We start from the raw sequence: 19,496 nt of genomic DNA, 5'->3' as shown, positions 1-19,496 counted from the left end.
TGCTCGTGGCTATCAGAACGTTGAACAGAGAACTTTAGAATACCTGCAAATGCCTTACTGCCGGCCGTAATCAATTTTATACTACGATACATTTTTTGGACACTATCATTAAAACCCTGAAGGATAGCTGGAATAGACAAAGTTAAATAAAATATGGACTATGGGCAAGAGTCTTTGCGAGTTCAGCAAGCGATTTTAGTGCTAACAAATCACAGAGCCTGTTAAAGGGACAGTGCATTTTAAGAGCAATTATTGGAAAATGGTATAAAGAGGACTTCTTGCGGATTTAACCATGCTAGTTCCGTCCACAGGGGTAAAAATAGGGCGTGTGCAATAGAAGTGGATGGTGGGGGGGGGGGGGGGGGTTTCTAGGGTGTTTAAATGCAATTTTTGCAATACACTTCATATTGAAACAGACCTAAACTGTCCAGTGTGTTTATTAGTATATGTATGTGCTGTGCAATGCATAGATAATTTAGTATGTTTACAGTAATGAGTTTGTCAGCTTAGACAATTTATACACCTAAAGTGCAAATATATCCAAGACAGAAGTAAAATGGGAAAGGAGTTCGTTGCCAAGTAGAGAATGGGGCCGTTAATGGGAGGGGAATTGGGAGTGCAAAGAAGTGAGGAGCAAACAAAAAAGTGTCATATGTCATTTTTAATACATTGTTTAATCATTGTTTTGTTTTATTCTATTCCATTTATTATCATTACAGATTTGTGGGGATCCGCGGGGCGGATGTGCTTCGAATAGGTTTGGATCATACTCCTCACTTCTTTCCAATTCCCCTCCTCTCCCCATTTCACTTCTGTCTCGGATATATTTGCACTTTAGGTGTTTGAACTGTCTAAGGTGACAAATTCACGATTTCCACCACATACATCTTTAATACCCTACTTATTCAAAAAAATTCTGTATTTGACATTGAATTTTCAGTTTGTTTTTTTACCACAAGATGGTGCTGTTTTAGAAATAATTTAATGAGAATATGCCCTCCAGCACTCAGTGGGAGCTCTACATGCAGACACGTGCTCCAGCAACTTTCGTTGATACGCATGCAACGAGAGTCCCAAATTGGCTCATTGCGCTCCACCTATTTGAATAATAGAGTTGACATCATCAGCAGAAATGCATTCAAGGAACAGCAAATGGCAATTTGACACGCCAAGCTGTCCCTGTCAATCCTAACAAGCGCTCCAGCTGGACTGTCAGCTTCTCCAAAACTGGGTAGGCGTACTACCGTTCTTATCACCTCATAGAGACACCTGCTGGACACTACAGAAATGCACTATCTGATGGTAATATTAAACGCTTACCGCATCCTCAACACTAATGGATTGCTCATATTGTCTTTTTAGGCCCCATTCCATTACAATACATGTTGGATGGGTATTGTGTGACATTTATCAGTCCACTATTATTATTGTGATCATGTGACGGAACGCTTATATTCACTATCTTCTTCTATTGCATTTAGAGCTTAGCCGTCTTGGTTACCAGGGAGATTACCCAGTTTGTCAATCATCTTGCACTTGTTAAATAAGTCAGATCTGTCTGGGAACTAATCAACTATATAATCTTTTCTAGTGAACAAAATATACAGTTCTCTACACCAATTTGAGTCTTTGAACTCTATTGACTATTTTAGGTAGGTATATGTTTGTGGTTAGATATCTGGGAAACATATTTGGCACTTTGGTGATCCTATGGGTCAATTTGCAACACTTAGAAGTATTTTTTTTTAATCTTTCTTCAGTCTGTGGTCACTTGGTATGATATGAATTTCTGTACTAGGGTTACGGTTCTTGCACTCTGGTGATGCCATGGGTCTTTTGTAGCCATTTTACCTCAAAGGGTATCTTGCATGTATGCTGTAGCCAGAGGGTGTGACACCTTTTGAGGGTTCTTTTCCTGTTGGTGCCTAGACACCCCTCATGTTCCTGATACTGGTGTGTGATATGTATGTATATTTTATTCTAGGCATGTCTACTATTAACGCCCATTGTAGGGCCGAACACCTCCTGAAGAAGTGAACAAAGTTTCATGAAATGTATTGAGCCTAGAACTTGACACTGTACCCTTACAAGTTTAAATGATATAGGCTTGTACTCTTGGTGGAATATTTTGGGACCCTAAGGAATTTCCCAAGCCACCCAAAGTTAAATTATCTTACCCATATGTAGTTTGTAATATTGTAATTCTACATGATGATGTCTGTATAGACAATGGCATATATCTGTTATGGATATTTTAACTAGTGTTGTCCTACTGAACCGTTTTAAGATGTTTCAATAAAATTTGTTATGGATTCACTACTAAGGAATGACATATGATCTTAATTTGTTACTTAACTGATATTCCTTATCCCCAAAAGACTCCCAGAGACCTAACACATTGTGAACAAACCTAAGAAATTGTGGGGAATTTTACCACATTGATATACATACTTACAGGACTTCCGAGGTGAGAAACATAAAGAAAGTTAAATACCTATGCAGTCTCGGGGGCTTTACGTCCATGAGACCGCAGGAATCAGAGCTGCGTAGCCGCACTTGCGGCTATGAGAACTGCGCAGGCATGGCAGGACCTGGCGTCCATTTTAATAAGGGAATATGAAGACGACCCGAGGGACCCCACTGGAGCCGGTGATTTTAAAAAAACACGGCGGAATGAGGCGGGGGGCGCAAATGCCATCCCCTAAGGATGATAAAGCAGCATAGGTATTTAACTTTTTTTTTTATGTTTCTCACCTCGGAAGTCCTTTAACCCTCCTGGCAGTCTATTAAAAACCGCCAGGGGGCAGCACAGCAGGTTTTTTTTTTGTTTGTTTTTTAATCGTGTAGCCGCTGTGCAGCGGCATCCCCCCACCCGCTTCGATCGCCTCCGGCAATCTGCGATCAGGAAATGCCGTTCAAAGAATGGGATTTCCTGGAGGGCTTCCCCCGTCGCCATGGGGGCCGCGGCGAGCGGCAGCTAATCGGCGTGGAGCGGCGGCGATCGGAGTGCACACGCAGCTAGCAAAGTGCTAGCTGCGTGTTGAAAAAAAAAAATTATGCAAATCGGCCCAGCAGGGCCTGAGAAATCTCAGCACGGGCTTACCGCTAGGGAGGTTAAAGGAAACCTGAAAACCTGAGATCTTCACTATAGTATTTATCTAGCCTAATCTAGCCAGCCTCACTCTTCTGCGCATGTCCGTCCGTGTGTGTGTCTGCGCCGCGTTGTACTGCGCAAGGTGCAAAATGCTTGCAGGTTCAAGACGGGCGTGCGCATGGCCGGGCCATACATGTGCAGGAGGGCGCGACTGGCCAGATTAATGGAGAGGAGGGCGAGGGAGTCCACGCACCTCATGGGGCTGAAGGAAGCACCAGGCAAGTATTAATATAACGATAGTGAAGATCTCAGGTCCTCTTTAGCTCTTTGATTGGTAAGCATACTTTAAATGGTCTCTTTACCCTCTTGAGGGCCACAGGTTTACACCCCCCTGGTGACCAGGCAATTTTTTACAATTCAGCAAACTGCAACTTTAACGGTTTATTGCTCGGCCATGCAACTTAGCAGCCAAATTAATCTTGCCTCCTTTTCTGCCCACTAACAGAGCTTTCTATTGGTGGGATCTGATTGCTGCTGTGATTTTTATTTATTTATTTTATAAATTTTAGTTTTGTTTTTTATTAACTACTTGCCGATCGCTCCACGCCGATTGGCGTGAACACAGTGGCAGCCCCAGGACCCCTCCATGCTGATTGGCGTGAACGGCTGTCAATGGGGCTAGCAGGAGATCGCGCACGCATCTCCGCTTGCTCTGCCTTAAGTCTCCCAGCAGCCATCGCCACTCGGAAACTGTTAGACGGCGTCTAATTGGGCTGTACAGCGCTGTGATCTAAGGCAGTGCTGTACTAGGAACAGCTGTTTGACACGGCTGTCCCCTCTGTAGTGCAGGAAGTGATTGACTGTCATAGGCTGAACCTATGACAGCTGATCACGGGGATTGGCTGGAGGGCTGGGAAAAAAAATGTAAAAAAAAAAAAGTCAAATTTATTTTAATAAAACAAATAATTGCACAAAAAAAATAAACATTGGGGGAGCGATCAGCACACAAGTGAGGCCCCCCCTCCTTTTCTCCCCACCAACAGAGCTCTCTGTTGGTGGGTAGAAAGGGGGGGGATCACTTGTGTGCTGAGTTGTGCGGCCCTGCAGCTAGGCCTTAAAGCTGCAGTGGCCTATTTACAGACAAATGGCCTGGTCTTTAGGGGAGTTTAACACTGCGGTCCTCAAGTGGTTAAAAACTATTTTTTTTATTTATCCCTCACACATTCCCTCCCTCCTCCCGAGATCCAATGACTGCGGTCACCTCTCATAGGCATCGGCCTATGAGAGGAATCAGATTGTGAGCCGCTTGAGGGACAGCTTTGTGTCAAAGCTGTCCCCTGTACAGCGCTGCGCTACATCGCCTCGCTGTACAAACTAAAATAACTGTTTTTTTTATCTCTGCCAGCCTACCAGCTCCGATCATAGCTGGCAGGCTGTAACTCAGCGGGGATGCGCGCACATCCACTTGCGCATTCCCTGCTAATCTCCGCCCACCGCTCTTGGCGCCGATCGGCGTTAGGTGGTCCTTGGGGAGCCACTCTGCGACTGCCCATTGGTGTTAGGTGGTAGCAGAGCTGTTAAATGTATTTTATTCTGTTGCTCTGCATTTCTTCTAGACAGGGAACTATTCCACAGAACCTCAGTCAGGATATTAGGAAATCTGGGTAAGCAGCTGCACTTATCTTCAAAAACTAAAAAGCTAAATACTTACCTCGAGCCTGATCGGATCTGTGCTACTGTGCATACGCGCTTTTGTGGAGGGGGCATCATTGTAATGGCTTGTCTGAGGAAGACAGGAAAGGAGGAGGAGGATCCAGAGGCTCCCTCTATTGAGATTAGTACACCTTTGGGGCAATTTTTTTTCCCCTACAGGTTTTCTTTTAAGAAGCATTTTAGTGAGGCAGAGTATACTTGTGTTTTTAAATAGTCATTCCTCAAACCTTTCCCAGATAGTGCTATAGCAAAGACATTATCCCTACCCTACAGATCTGCTGTCACTTAAATCTGCCCTCTCCTTCACTGTCCACATCCAGAATGTCAAGGTGGATACACACGTCAGATAAAAGTCTTTGGAAAATGAAAGATCACAGACCAATTTTACCCCCTTCCATGTAGTATGAGAGCCATACTCTACACAGTCTATTCTATGGAGCTGAACTCCCCATCAGAAAAAAATCTTTGCAAGATGCTGCACACAAACATGCTGTACACATGCAACAGATCAGTATCTGCAAAAGATCCGTTCCTGCAAAATGCATGCATAGTCTGAGATCTGCAGATCCTCATACACACCTTGTTTAACAGACATTCATCTGTAGATCAGATCCACCAGGTTGGATCTTCAGATCGGCAGATAATTGTCTGATCTGCAGATGAATGTCCATTAAACAAGGTGTGTATGAGATCTGCAGATGTCATAGACTATGAATGCATTTTGCAGGAATGGATCTTTTGCAGGGATTGATCTTTTGCAGATACTGATCTTTTGAATGTGTACAGCATCTGTGTGTGCAGCATCTTGCAAAGATTTTTATCTGATGGGGAGTTCAGCTCCATAGAATAGACTGTGTAGAGTATGGCTCTCATACTACATGAAAGGGGGTAAAATTGGTCTGTGATCTTTCATTTTCCAAAGACTTTTATCTGACGTGTGTACCCACCTTTAGACCTGTCATTTCCACCTGCACATCATCTGCAAAATAAGCCCTTTCCTGCCCCCAGATAGTGAACTCCTTGTTATTGACTTCATTATAACTGTAGATTTAAGCCCTGATGCCTTCTAGACCTCAAGTCGTGCCACATGAGCCCCTTCCCCTTTCTCTGCATGCTGTTGCAAGAAAGCTGTAGTGGTTGCAACCATTAAACCATCCACCCCACCCCATATTCTGTCGTGTGAAGGGAATGACGTTGATCTTATGGTTTGCACTTACACAGATTATGTTGGTGCTGTATAAATAATAATACTAATACAGTAGTAAAGAATCCTGACCGGGGGATAATTTTGTTATGTACATAACCCTTTGCTGAGTCACACTAACATTGTCACAAATGTTGTTAGGATTCTTTTGTCAGTGGAGATTCTAGCTATTATTGAAATGTGTTTATCTTACCCTTGAGAACACCAAACACAGGTAAATATGTTCACATTGTCAAGAAGAATCAACCTTTTATTTTCCATTGTAGGGTAAGTGGAGCTTTGCCTCGGACACAGGAGACCAGGGTTCAAATCTCAGTTTTTCCTATTCAGTAAGCCAGCACATATTCAGTAGGCTTTCTTGGGCAAGACTCCCTAACGCTGCCTACTGAGTGCGCTCTAGAGGCTGCTCGCAAGCGCTTAGAGTCCGACAGGAGAAAAGTGCTATACAAATATTGGAATTATTATTAAATCTCTATTCAAGAATGGATAAAATAAAACCTTGTAAAGACACAAGTTTATTTTTAAAGTATTCACTACATTTTCTTTACCAAACAATAACTCTTTTCTGGGAACCAAAGCTGCTGTACTGCTGGTCACCAGTAATAGATGCTTTAGAAATACAGCTGCCAGGAACCACCCTTCCTGCAGCTCTGGCTTGAGGGTGCCAGCTTTGTTAGTCGTTTCCATTGCCTTCTTGAATGCATTGTGTCCAGGTGGAACAGATGACAGAGGCCTCATTAGTAAAGGATTTCTGTCTGGCATAAATTGATAGGTCATTGCGGCAACCTGCAGAAAAGGAGAACTTCTGAGGAGATGGATTCTGATTAAATGAAAGACATGTAAAATTTTCTCTCTTCAAGGTTTATTCATCATTTATTCAGTATTTATTCATTATTCCACTTCAAGTTGGCAAGATCCGCGCAATAGTTTTAGGATGTTTAGAATGTATTTTTACCTTAAAGCAAAAAGGCAGTAATGGTTCTTTCAACGTTTATTTTGTTAGTAAAGCTCAGTGTTGCATGCAGATTACTTTCAGACTCCAGTTTCATTTTGTTCTGCTATTTTTGTTTTACCACAGGGTATGGCCTTACATAAAAAAGCTGCCGAGGACAGATTGGCAAGCACAGGATCAGGACAGTCGTTTCTTGCACGGCAGCGGCAAGCCACAAGTTCAAGGAGGTCTTATCCAGGGCACGTACAGCCAGCCACAGCGAGGTAGAAGGCTGGGATTTCTGCATCACACTCTTGTATTGCACATAACTGCATTTCAGGAAATGTCACCAGTGTGCTTTTAATCTTTTGTTTTCCCTCCTAAAACATTGTTACTTTTTTTTCGTCTTATTAGTGTAACAATTTTAAATTACCTTATTTTGACTGTGCCAAAAGTCTTGTGTGTGTGCTCTAATAGAGTGCACCCCCCTCTCAATTCCCCATCCCTCCAAGATCAGAATGACAAGGTTTTTTTTCTTAAGAAAACTTTTAAGTTAAGAGCAAAAAACCATTTTTGTTAAGAACAAAATCTATTTTGACTCGTCTTTTTATGTAATTTTCTGAACAATATGATTTGGTGGTACAACATGCCTATGTGGAGATCTTTATGTGTAATGTATACTTTGAACAAACACCACAGTGCTATGAGGACAATTACTGTTAATTTACAACCTCCTGGCTAAGCCAGTTTTGCACAGAGCAGCTGGATGCAGCAATAGTCGCACATGACAAGAATTGTCATAATTGGTAATCCAAGCATTGTGACTTCACTTGAAAGGCATTCTCGGTTCTGTAAGGTTTTGTCTCCATACAGCCATGACGGTATGTTATAAAATTGTCATGGCTGATTCCATACGTAGTGGTCACTGACCAACATCTTCAAATATTTGTTCTGTACACATTCTCCTTCCTATTATAACTATATGCAGGTATGGTCCTAGTCATCTTTGTGTCTCTTAATTTTGGGAAATGCTTTGACCAGTTAAACCGCATCCAGAACTGCCCTTTATATGCAGGAAGTGGGTATTTTCATGAATAAGACAACCAGCCTCGGCTGAGCCATGAAAGAATTTCAATACTGATAAATTAAAAAAAAAATGCAGACATGCTTCAGTAGTCACAAGGATGTCTGGCTGACTGCAGTTCGCTTGATGCATGTCCTGACTTCCTTGGGCTGAGGTTGTCATGTTTGGGTTATGGACCTATAGTGACATATTCTTGAGGTCAAAGGCAAGTGGCATGTTAACATGATGATCTGTTGATTGTGCAGCACATGATTTTCAGCCATTTTCAGACTGTTGGGTGTACTCAGCTCTTTTGTATCATTTTGTGGAGTTCGTCTCTGTGTTATTATAGGTGTGCACACTTACCCAAGAAAAATCTGTTCAACACATTGTTTACTTTAAAGGCCTAGTTTACCGTTCCAGATTTCTAAGCAGCTCGACTCAGAATCAGTGTATAGAGTTGAAAGCAGAGTGGGAGTTTCTTCTTCTTTACAGACTTCCACCCTCCTCTAGTAGGCAGGGCTAGCTCTGTGTTCATAGGAAAAGTGTGGCTGATGTTCCCTCACAGATTTTCCTTGACTAAGTCCTGTGGCTGATGTTTGGCCAGAGGAAGGAGTTTGGACTGAACACAGGCAAGCATTGCATGACATTCTCAGTGGAAGTCTTCATTACAAATCCACTTAGCCAGGTAATTAGGAAAAAAAGAATGCAAAAATGATTTATGTGGAATGGTCAAAGCTTTGTGCATTGACACACATGATATATCCCACAGAGTATGCATTAAAAAACAGAAACTTGTACTAGAGTTTTAATTTGCTTAGGACAAATCTGGAACATACCATGGCCCTTATGCAATTAACATTTTCACCTGAGTTCTCTCCTAGGAGAAAATTTTCATCTTCTCTTTAGACTAACTTTTCAGCATTTTACAATTGAAAAAGTACCCAAAAGTTGGTGAAAAAGTACTATCAAATTTATTCTGAGTATTTTCTTGCTTGTTGGTGGCTTAAAGGGACTCTGAGCAGTGCAGAAACCACCGCCCTACGCCTTTTAGTTTTCATTATTTTCACGATCAAAATCACATTTGCCGCGACTTTGATCGCGAAAATTGCGAAAACTAAAAGGCGTAGGGCGGCAGTTTCTATATCGTTGGAAAGAGGAGAAAGAGAGCTTCAAAATGGTATGCAACTTTCCATAGTTTCTGCACTGCTCGGAGTCCCTTTAAAAGACAACTTATGACAAGTTGTGATAATATCACCTAGGAGAAAAAGTGAATTGCATATGGGCCCATGAGTCTTGTTGGCTAAAACATATGCTGCCCATCAAGTATTCGGACTCCATGCCTATAAATTACCATTATTATTGTCGTGGTGCTGTACTAATTAGAACAGGAAGTTCATTTCATAATATGGAGGTAAAAAATAAAAACGATGATTTGACAGTGGCTAAAGGCGACCATACGACCATACATGATTTAATTTTTTTTCTTGACTGCTTGTTCAAATTATTTGACAAATTGAACTAATATACCATATGCAATTTTTCCCGCAAATTTTAAAAGAAAATAAAACACACTTTCTTTTTTTTCTGTCTGACTTTTTCTAAGACATTCAATCAAATTTTTATTGAAAAAATTTGAAAAATGTATTCTTTTTTCTTAAACGTAAAAATATTTACAATATTTTGTATTCGATAGATTTGATTGTATCATGTATGGCAACCTTAATACAAACCGTTGTTTAACAAAATTAAAATACAGCAATTGCAAGAAAGCCCTGTGCTTACAATCTGGAAAAATACTGTCTCATACTACCTGAAATTATAAAGGGAAACTGAAGTGAGTGATATAGAGGCTGACCTATTTTTTTTTTTTTTTTTTTGCTTTTAAACAATGCAGATTACCTGGCTGTCCTGCTGAACCTCTCCTGCTAATGATTTTTTTTAGACCTAGACCCTGAACAAGGATGCAATTGATGCAGTTGAAAGGGCAGCAGTTGTCAAGCAGGCAACTTTCCGCTGCTTTGACACAAAGTGAAAATAAAAAAAAAAACGAATGGAGGTAGCAAATGTGAATCTTCAGGATACAAAGGTGCTTGGTTATACTATTTAAAAACGATATATATTTAAAGAACATTTCAAACCATGATTGGTTTTCTTTAAAGTTCTGTATTTGAAATAACTGGGGAACTGCCCATTGCAGCAGCAACTTGGTCAAGTGTATTGTACGACTATTTAAATACCACTTTTTACTATACAGCACAATTGCCTTGATCATCTGCTTTTTTTAGATTTCCATATTGGAATCCAATATAAATTTTGTAACCACTTTTCCATTACTCCCATTCTAAGTATGTTACTGAAAGGTGCCTAAAATACAGCACACTAGGCTTTCCTTTAGTAGTAGTTATCACCTTTGTGCTTTGCTGCAGAGTTGTGCATGGGGATGGGGTCATTGCCATAGTAATATGTGTTATGAAGCAGAGCTGTGACAGTAATACCACAATAGCAGGATTACCACTGTCAACATGCACAACTCTACTCCTTTCCGCATTACTACGGTATTAGTCCCATCTCCGTGCACACCTCCAGTGTGCTGTGACACAGCCAATAAAGAAGAAAAATGCCTTGAGTGCTTCACTCAGTTGCATTGTTGCATTTACCTCCATTCACTTAAATCAAATGGGGCCTCAGAGTGCCATAGGGCAACACACTGCAAGCCATTACACTGCTACTCACATTTGGAGTTAATGTGCCCTTAGGAAAGACTTGTTCCAAACAAAGGATGTGATGAATCTTTTTACAAAACATTTAAGTATAGAATGAGTAGAAGAGATTACCTTTGCATATTTTTATTTTCTCCATTAGTTTCTTATGTAATTGTGAATATTAGTGCCACTATCTGCCATAGTAAGATTTTATAAATGTTGAAGTAGCACTTTACATGGTTGAATGTTCTTACTTGTTTTTCAGCTGCATTAAGTTGTAAATGGTTGAATGCTTTGTACATTTGGTTACTTTAAGTTGAATATTTTATTTGTTTTTGGTGTAACGGACTAAACCAATAACTTAAAGGCCTGCAAATTGTTTATTAGAAGGTGATTTTTTTTTTGGGGGGGGGGGGGGTTTAATGGAAGTCTAAAACTGGAAGTGTTACAAATGAGTGAGTTGGAAGAGTAATGTAGAAAATAAGGCAGGAAAAACTCTGCACGCCAAAAACCACCCTCACCGCCCCACCCCCACCTCGCCCATCAGCTTGCATGTTGAAAAACAGTTCATGTGATCCAGGCAGTCAGGTCTTAAGTAGTCAGGGATATCTAGAACTTACCGACTGCAATATCATTCAGTCTAACTAATACAACCGAGCACATGATGCTTTGCTGTGTGCAGGAAAACCGATGGCATAGTCTACAGGTGACATAAGGGGAAAGGCTTCTTTACTTATTCATATCTGCATTAAGAAGATGTCCGTTTGTTTCTGTTTCTTGTACATTTTTAATTTACCCGTTTTTATGTCTTTTTTTTTTTTTATTTATTTTTATTCCAATTCTAAGTCAAAAACATGCTTTTACTCATGAGGCAATAAAATAGCATCCTAATGCATGTCTTTGCACTCACACTGCCAAGCAGTTACCTTGCATATGTGTTCCTTGGTGCATGAATACTGTATAAAATATCCTACAGAGTATCCAAGATTTTCAGCTGTTTTAGTGGGTCGGGTCTCCTGGAAGCACTCATTGCTTGACCTGCATGTTGTGTGCCAGCTGCAAGTCAGTGGGGCTAATCTTATCCACTCTCTTGGAACCTATGTGAAACACGTGAGTGACAAAGGGTCTATTTCTGCTTCAGCCACGTCTCCTGTACTGCTGCGAAGCTGCAGCCCGAATCATGCACGGCTAGTCTGGACAGCAAGCCATTACAGAGATAGGCGGCATTTCCCCTTTCCATTTGTGTATAATGGAAATGCTGCATATTTGGCCTGGATCTGGATGTTGTGGAAAATGGCCCTTAATGCACAGGGTAATATCCTAGGAGTAACTTTTTCTTTTTCACATACAGTATCATACTCTTCTGTATGTTATACAGAAACTCCATGGGGAGTAACACAAAGCTGAGTATAAATTTGGCCAAAAAAACAATTTTATCTTTCAGATGTAGATGTCATTTTATTACAACTGTAATCTTGCACCAGGATAGTTTTGAGTGCAGAATGTTGTGTTGGAACTGCTAATGGCCTTTGTCCCTGTCTGGCTGAAGACTGCAGTGGGAGTGTTACGTGCTTCAAGTGAGGTCTCAGATTGTCCCTTACATGCAGTTCAGCCGTCCGTGGATAGAGGCCTAAATGTGTTGTGGTACAGTAACACAATGCATTTCTATTAGCTTGTGTGCTCCTTCACCATTGTAGCGAACAGGGCAGTATGGGTGGCTGTCTCCTTTTATAACACTTGGGCCATGTATTCCCACATTCAGTGTTGGTGGATCATCTTTTTTGAGGCAGAGTTGAACCCATTTAAATTTTAAATACTGATTATGTGTAAACTGGGATGGAAATCCTTTTGTAAAGTCTGTATTTGCACTGCATCTTTAAGAACAAAAAAGTCAAAGTTTTCCATCCCTCTATACTAAAGCTATGAATGTTGTCATAATGGTTTATGCCAGGCAGCATGTTCTCTTCACTGGTGATATCTGGTTAATCCAAAATGCATGGAGATGTGTTATTTCCACAGCAGGAAAATCCAAAGGGAACATGAGCTATATTTACATGTACTAACTCATTCATAGTTTAATAGAAGAAAGAAAAATACAGTACTGTAGTGTTTTCACTGGGATTTACAAAGCACAATAGATAAGAACTCCTTCACAGTGCATTCATAATAAATACCCCTGAAATTGCTTATTTTAAATATTTTTTAAATAGCTTTTCCTCTTGTTTGCAATCTACTTTCAGAAATTAAACAAACAAAAATTCAAGCCTATTTTGGCATTGTAGTAATTGTGTCCTGGTTCTTGCTTGTGCCTTGTCTCTTGTGTCAGCACTGATGAGCAATTTTTCCAAGTCAGAACCCATCCAATCTGTTGTCTATGCTTTTCTTTCTGGAGCTTTCTGTCAGGCATTTAATTTCATTAGTCTTATTCCAGCAAACCTGTTCAGAGAGCTGAGTAGGTAGTTATAGGAATATTAAAGATTTTTTTTTTTTTTTTTTTAGACCAGTTTTTGTAAAATTGAATAAAATGCTTCCTGATAAAAGTAGACAGCAGTGTTTTTGGTCTAAGATTTGTGAAAGAAAATAGTAGGGCTCCATAGATAGCGATAATTATACTTCTTGCCTAGTCAAAGGGGCATGATAATTTTTCCTGATATAGCCACTTATTACTAATTTGATGTGTTTCTATATTAGCAGTATATTTTTTTTTCCTGTACAACAGAGATACAGTATAGCATTTTACTATGGCTTAGGCCTCTTTCACATTACAACGCGTGCAGGAGCCGTTCTCCTGCACGTGTTGAATAGGCTGCGGCGTGTCGTTGGGAATCTGCGGTGAGACACTGAGTTGCAGCGGTAGTAATTAACCCGACGGGGAAATGCTAATTCCCGGCGTTAAAATGCTCCCGGGTGTGTCGTACCGCAACGCATTGAAATGCAGCTTCGGGTGGGAAAGGTAAAATGAAAGTCTATGGACTTTTATTTTACCTTGGTCAACGCAAAGCTTCGACTTTGCGTTGAATTGCTTTAAAAGGGCTGTAGTGTGAAAGAGTCCTTAGCCCTGTGAATATTAACCCCCTTGGCGGTATGAAAAATACCGCCAGGGGGCAGCGCAGCAGTTTTTTTTTTATTTTATTTTTTTAAATCATGTAGCGAGCCCAGGGCTCGCTACATGATAGCCGCTGCTCAGCGGCATCCCCCCAGCCCCGCCGATCGCCTCCGGCGATAGGCGATCAGGAAATCCCGTTCAAAGAACGGGATTTCCTGGAGGGCTTCCCCCATCGCAATGGCGACGGGGCGGGATGACGTCACCGACGTCAGTGACGTCGGGACGTTATTGGGAGACCCGATCCACCCCTTGGCGCTGCCTGGCACTGATTGGCCAGGCAGCGCAGGGGTCTGGGGGGGGGCGCGCCGCACCGGATAGCGGCGATCGGGCGCGCGGCGGCGGCGATCGGGGTGCTGGCGCAGCTAGCAAAAATTATTTAAATCGGCCCAGCAGGGCCTGAGCGGCACCCTCCGGCGGCTTACCCCGTGTCACACACGGGGTTACCGCTAAGGAGGTTAATGCTGGTTTGTCACGTTGGTCTTCTTTTTTTTAAAAAAGTATTGTCGAAAGTGACCATAGTGAGGACATGAATTCATGGCAAAGTGTAATGTCTAAAGTAGAAAAATGAATAGGAAACAGTAAGAAAGATGAGGAGTATCAAGTAAATAAATGATGAGACCAGCTGATATATGAACAAAATGAGTACTATATTAGTTTAATAAGGGTACCCTTTTCCTTCCCGGAGTTATAATAGAAGATACACTAAGAACTTTATTTATTAAGGATTTCTTTTGCTTCCATGATATTAACACGTTTTCCTTGCTGTTTATTTGCAGTGATGTGATTGCATGATCGCGGCATGGTTTTGCAGTCAAATACTGCCCGTTGCATGAAAATTATGTTTGGACGGCCTAACCTGCAGACTAACCATCTTCTTTAGGGGCTCTGGTTTAACTGTGCTTGCTTCATTGTAATGTTTCTACACCGAGCACCACCATACTGCTCTCACACCTTCATTTGCAGGTATTGTGTATTTGACGTTTGCATTTTAATTACTAATAACAGCTGATGACTAACAAACGTTTTCGTGACATGAGCCTGTGTCTAGGTGATTAAGGGGTTGGTTTATAAAGTGTTTTCCTTGCTTTTGCTTTCCAGTGTTCCAAGTGTGCTACTAACACCCCAAAGAAACAGACCGCCCTAAATTGATGTTTGATGGTAGATGGAATCGTCCCATAAGGGGCTGCAGCTGCAAGATCTCAATAACTGAGTTCATGGGTCTGTCTACTTACTCTGGCCATACTGAGGTCCATAGTTTGCTTGTTGGGAGTTTTATTCTAACTAATATGACAATGATTGCTTTAGAGAGCAAGGGGTGAGTCAGTGGTTAGCTGCCTGCCAAATGTAGTTAGTGCATGTTCTAAAGAAAGATCTCTATATAATCTGCACACTTGGCTCCAGCAAATATGCATATAAGGAGGATCGTTGGGGGGGGAGTCGGGTGGTCAGCTGGTTGTTGTTTTTCCCCGCTGGTCGTTGTTTTTCCCCGTTGGTCATTGTTTTTCCCCGAGCAATGTCGAGAAGGCCGGCCAGAAAGAGGCTGCATGCCATTTCAGAATTGCAGTCATTACCCAGTCCCACCTAAAACTGCCAGGTCAAGTGACAGGTATTGAATACTTCTAAGAAGCTTTAGAGTGGATCAGAAACTCTGACGGAAAGATCTTCCTTGAGATCTCAACATAAAAAAAACTATATCTCCTTAGTCCTGTTAGCATCTGTTGCATATGGACTCCAGTGGTTCATGCCCACAACTGTTTACAGTTTTGAAGCATGGATTGTATATATAACCACTTTACAATAAGTCATCCAAAACAAGCTGAAGGTTTATACAGGTATTAACAAATCCTAAACTACACTTCCTGCTGCATAATACCTTCTTACTTTTGGCTTGCACTTTACGTGCGTATATCTGTTGCAAAATATTTTGTTTACATATTAGCTTCTCTTAAAAACAAGATTTTATGTTAAATTATGTGACATTGCTTATTGTATGTTATTATAGCAAGATATTGATTTTCCAATATACTTTCTATGTAATTAATTTGCATATACTGGCTGCCTTAGCATTTATTTAAATAAACTGTGCTCATACTTTAAATTGTATTTCTACTTACACATAATATATTTATATCTGCGAATTTGTATTTAAACTCAGAGCCATCGGCTCCAATATCGCCCATTTTATTATGTAGTTTGATGCCGATTTTTACAGCAGTATTACATGAACCATGACGTTTACTGTTACATTATTTTTATTATGTTGCATAAGTTTATGAAGATGAGGATATTGTTTGATTTGGGCTGTTTTATTTCAGCTTTAATCTGATTGTACTCTAAAGGTACGTACGCAAGTCCAACTTTACGCCCGATTGTTGTTTAAACTGGTCATCTGAACGCCTTGAAGTGCAAACAACAAGTCATTCAGACGTCCTGTGCACACTGAGCAACAAAGCGGCTGATATCCTAATTTACATGTCGTTGAACCAACTTGATAATGAACAATGGACTAAATTAAACGACTGATCAAACAACTTTATGTTTGAACGTCTATTAGTTGGACAAACGACTAGAAGTCGTTTGTACACACGTGCGGACCTGACAGTCATTTGAACGACAGTTAATGCACCTGATCTGCCAAGCGGATCCGGCAAACCAGCTGTTATCAGTTGCTCGACTGCGCATACACAATTCAACTTGTCTTTCAAACGACAAGTCGGACGACAAGTTGGCCGGAAATTCAGGATGTGTGTACGTACCTTAAGGCTTGAGCTACATGGATGGAACACTCTGGGACTCAAAACTAATGTTGGTCTGTGTTACAGTCTGAATATGGAGTACCTGTTGTGACAATATAGGTGCCCAGATACCTCTTCTAGGAATCAGGTGGTTGCTCAGCTGAAAGAGGCACTTAAACCAGCAAAAGAATCCCAAAAGCCAGAAGATGCATATGGAGAATGGAGTCTAATCCGTAAAATACTTACAGGAGCCAACATTTCGGGGTCACCAGGACCCCTTTATCAGGGCACTGATAGTATTAACAGCATCAAAATGACTGTTGTTAGCCTTAGCACTACCTTGATAAAAGGTGTCCTAGTGGCAACCAAATCATTGGCTCCTTAAAACATTGTTAACATATTAATCAGGAGTATGTTTCAGTGCAACTCTCTGCAGCCTCTGTTTAATTCAGCCTTCTGACAAATGCTGATTGAACTCTGTCAAAGCTAATGCCTTTCATGGTATTTTACGGTTTGATGCAGTACAAATCCATTGTCGTTGAAAGTAATCGGACATAATCCAGGCAAATTTGATCAAAATGATGACTTTGTTCAAAAATCAATTCCATTTAGGTAACTGCCCATCTTTGCACTGTCAAATACTGTAGATATGCCATTTGACTGCTTTCCTGCAGTACCTCCTGGGAGGGGTGTGTGGCTATAGATTGTTCTTCCTTTAATGCTGGCAATTGAGAAGATGTGCAGCTTGAGGGACACTTTAGAGTTGGAGCTACCAGGCTACCGTTAAGTGCAGGCTGATGCCCGTTGCTTAAGGGGGATGTTAAGTGTCCAATGAGATTGAAAACCCTGTAGATAAATTTGAGGGAGATGGGTGATTTGTTTCTTTCATTGGTTGCAGAACTGGAATATCAGGATAGAAGTATAGGTTAAAAAATCCTGCTCCAATGTTTTTTTTTCTCTTTAGTTAGGACAGTATTCAGTATCTAGGAGTTTTTCATATTCATCACAAGTAGCCAGCAAATGGACCTTTAAATATACCAAAGTGAAAACTAGTAAACAAATTTCCAGCCTACTGTGAAATCCAGTTGTCTGGCACTCAGGCTAATAAGTCATTCCAGCTATCATTAGTTTCTGTTAATTGTACAAAATGTCACAAAGCAAGTAGTTGTAGATGCACTGAACCGTGAAGGAACACACCAACTTCTAAACTTGGTAAATATGAAAGAGTCAAATGCAGAATTTTATATTTACTTATGCCAAAGAATCCCATTGTCTTTCTAATGCAGATAAAAAGAACATAACCATTGTACACTGGCTTAAAAATACAACAGCCTCAAAGGGCCCATTCACACTTGTGCGTTTTCAGCGCAATTTCAGCATTGCTGAAAATCGCTAGCGATTTGAAAAACGTGTGTACATTGAAAGTATATGGAGGTGTTCTCATCTAAGCGATTTGCTGAAATGCAAACGCGTTGCCGGCAGCCTTTTCTGAGCGATTCTGGAACGATTCTGCAGGCTAAATTGAACTTGAAATCACAAAACGCTAATCGCTGGAAAAACGCTTTCTATACAGTGAAAAATCACTGGGAAATGCTAGGAAAAAACGCCAGAAAATCGCTTAGCGTTAGCGTTTAGCGATTTTAGGTGGGAATGGGCCCAAAATCTTGATTAACGTAGACATGGGGTGTTTTTTCTTAGTAATTTCCCTGTAAATAGTTTACACATCTATAGTCTCTGGTAGGGGTACTGCTGACTCTCTCTTATGCCTAATCCCACACCTCTCCTCCCTGCAGTCCTGTGCTGTCTGCTACTGACATCCCTGCGCCAGATAATTCAGCATATTTAGCCGAAAGGTCTCTCCTCATCCTGGCACTGGGCAGCTGTAGGTAAGGTAAGCAGTTCTGTCAGATAAAGCTGCTGCCCTATAATTGATTACCAGGTAGCTGGAAAAGCAATGATCTGGCAGTCCTATTTGCTAGAATATAGCTCACTGGGCCTTGGTAGCCTGTTATGGCTAGATCAGAGAGTTGCATTATAGGAAATATTTCCTATAATTAAGTTATTTCTATGAAACACCCAGAGTTCGAGTTTAAACAAGAGTAGGATTCACTACATTAGTGAATAAAATGCATGTTCTAATCCTGCAGTCATGTTCCACTTATGTAGCTCAAGTCTGAAAAATCACTATGGATAGCTAGATACAAATGAAACATTGTACTGTATAGCTTCCATGGGGAATATTACCGCTCTTCAGATTTTGTAAAGTGTAAACTGATGTGAACATAGCGCATATCAAGAGGCATACGCATCACTGACCTTCACACCCTTAGATTTTTAGATGAAAACATTTTAAACACGACTTTGGTCTTTAGGGACCTGTAGCTGCAACATCCGTCCACTAAGGGATGCTTAGAGCATTATTGTTTTAATGCCATACATAGTAAACATGATGGATTAGGGTTGCCTAGTTTATATTGTACCTTGGTTCTCTAGCTACTTTCAGACTGAGTACTATCTAGAGAAATAGTATTAGGATTCCGTTTCTATAAATCTGCCATTCTGCCTCAGTGGTGCATAGCAGGGATGCTGGAATCAGCGGTGACAGGACTCCTGTATATATGATGAATGGTTATCATTTTGAACATGAAATGTACATTGTTCACGCAATTCTTCCAGTGTAAACAGAAGTGTACTTTTGTTAAGGAACTTGTAAATAAACTATTTTAAAAGAAAGACACCTGGAGTCTGCTTCTTATTAGAAAGAATGTTTGGGGTTTTCTTGGTTTTTGTTTTTTTTACTTACACAGCGTTTGTGATGGTCATATACATAACAAGGCAGTTGCCCAAACCCACAGTGAAGACTTGCATTCAAATTTGATTAAAGAGACTCCGTAGCAAAAATTGCATCCTGTTTTTTATCATCCTACAAGTTCCAAAAGCTATTC

At 40.8% G+C, this 19,496-nt stretch overlaps 1 protein-coding gene across 4 annotated transcripts in view; it reads left to right on the top strand.

The window, feature by feature from the left end:
- Nucleotides 1–19,284, top strand: part of HOOK3 (hook microtubule tethering protein 3) — a 125,961-nt gene extending 106,677 nt beyond the window's left edge. For 2 of the 4 annotated variants that reach the window (XM_068234215.1, XM_068234216.1), the window contains 2 exons: nt 7,090–7,226; nt 14,593–19,284. In XM_068234215.1, coding sequence (XP_068090316.1) covers nt 7,090–7,226; nt 14,593–14,608 — 153 coding nt within the window. In that variant the 3' untranslated portion in view covers nt 14,609–19,284. Of the gene's footprint in view, nt 1–1,984; nt 2,251–7,089; nt 9,621–14,592 lie in introns of those variants that run through there. The other 2 variants (XM_068234217.1, XM_068234218.1) reach the window with 2 other exon arrangements.
- Nucleotides 19,285–19,496: the final 212 nt, after the last annotated feature.

This window comes from Hyperolius riggenbachi, chromosome 1 (assembly GCF_040937935.1).
Source record: "Hyperolius riggenbachi isolate aHypRig1 chromosome 1, aHypRig1.pri, whole genome shotgun sequence".
NCBI lineage: Eukaryota > Metazoa > Chordata > Amphibia > Anura > Hyperoliidae > Hyperolius > Hyperolius riggenbachi.
Note: the sequence above shows the minus strand (reverse complement) of the source record. Positions and strands in the feature narration are given on the sequence as shown.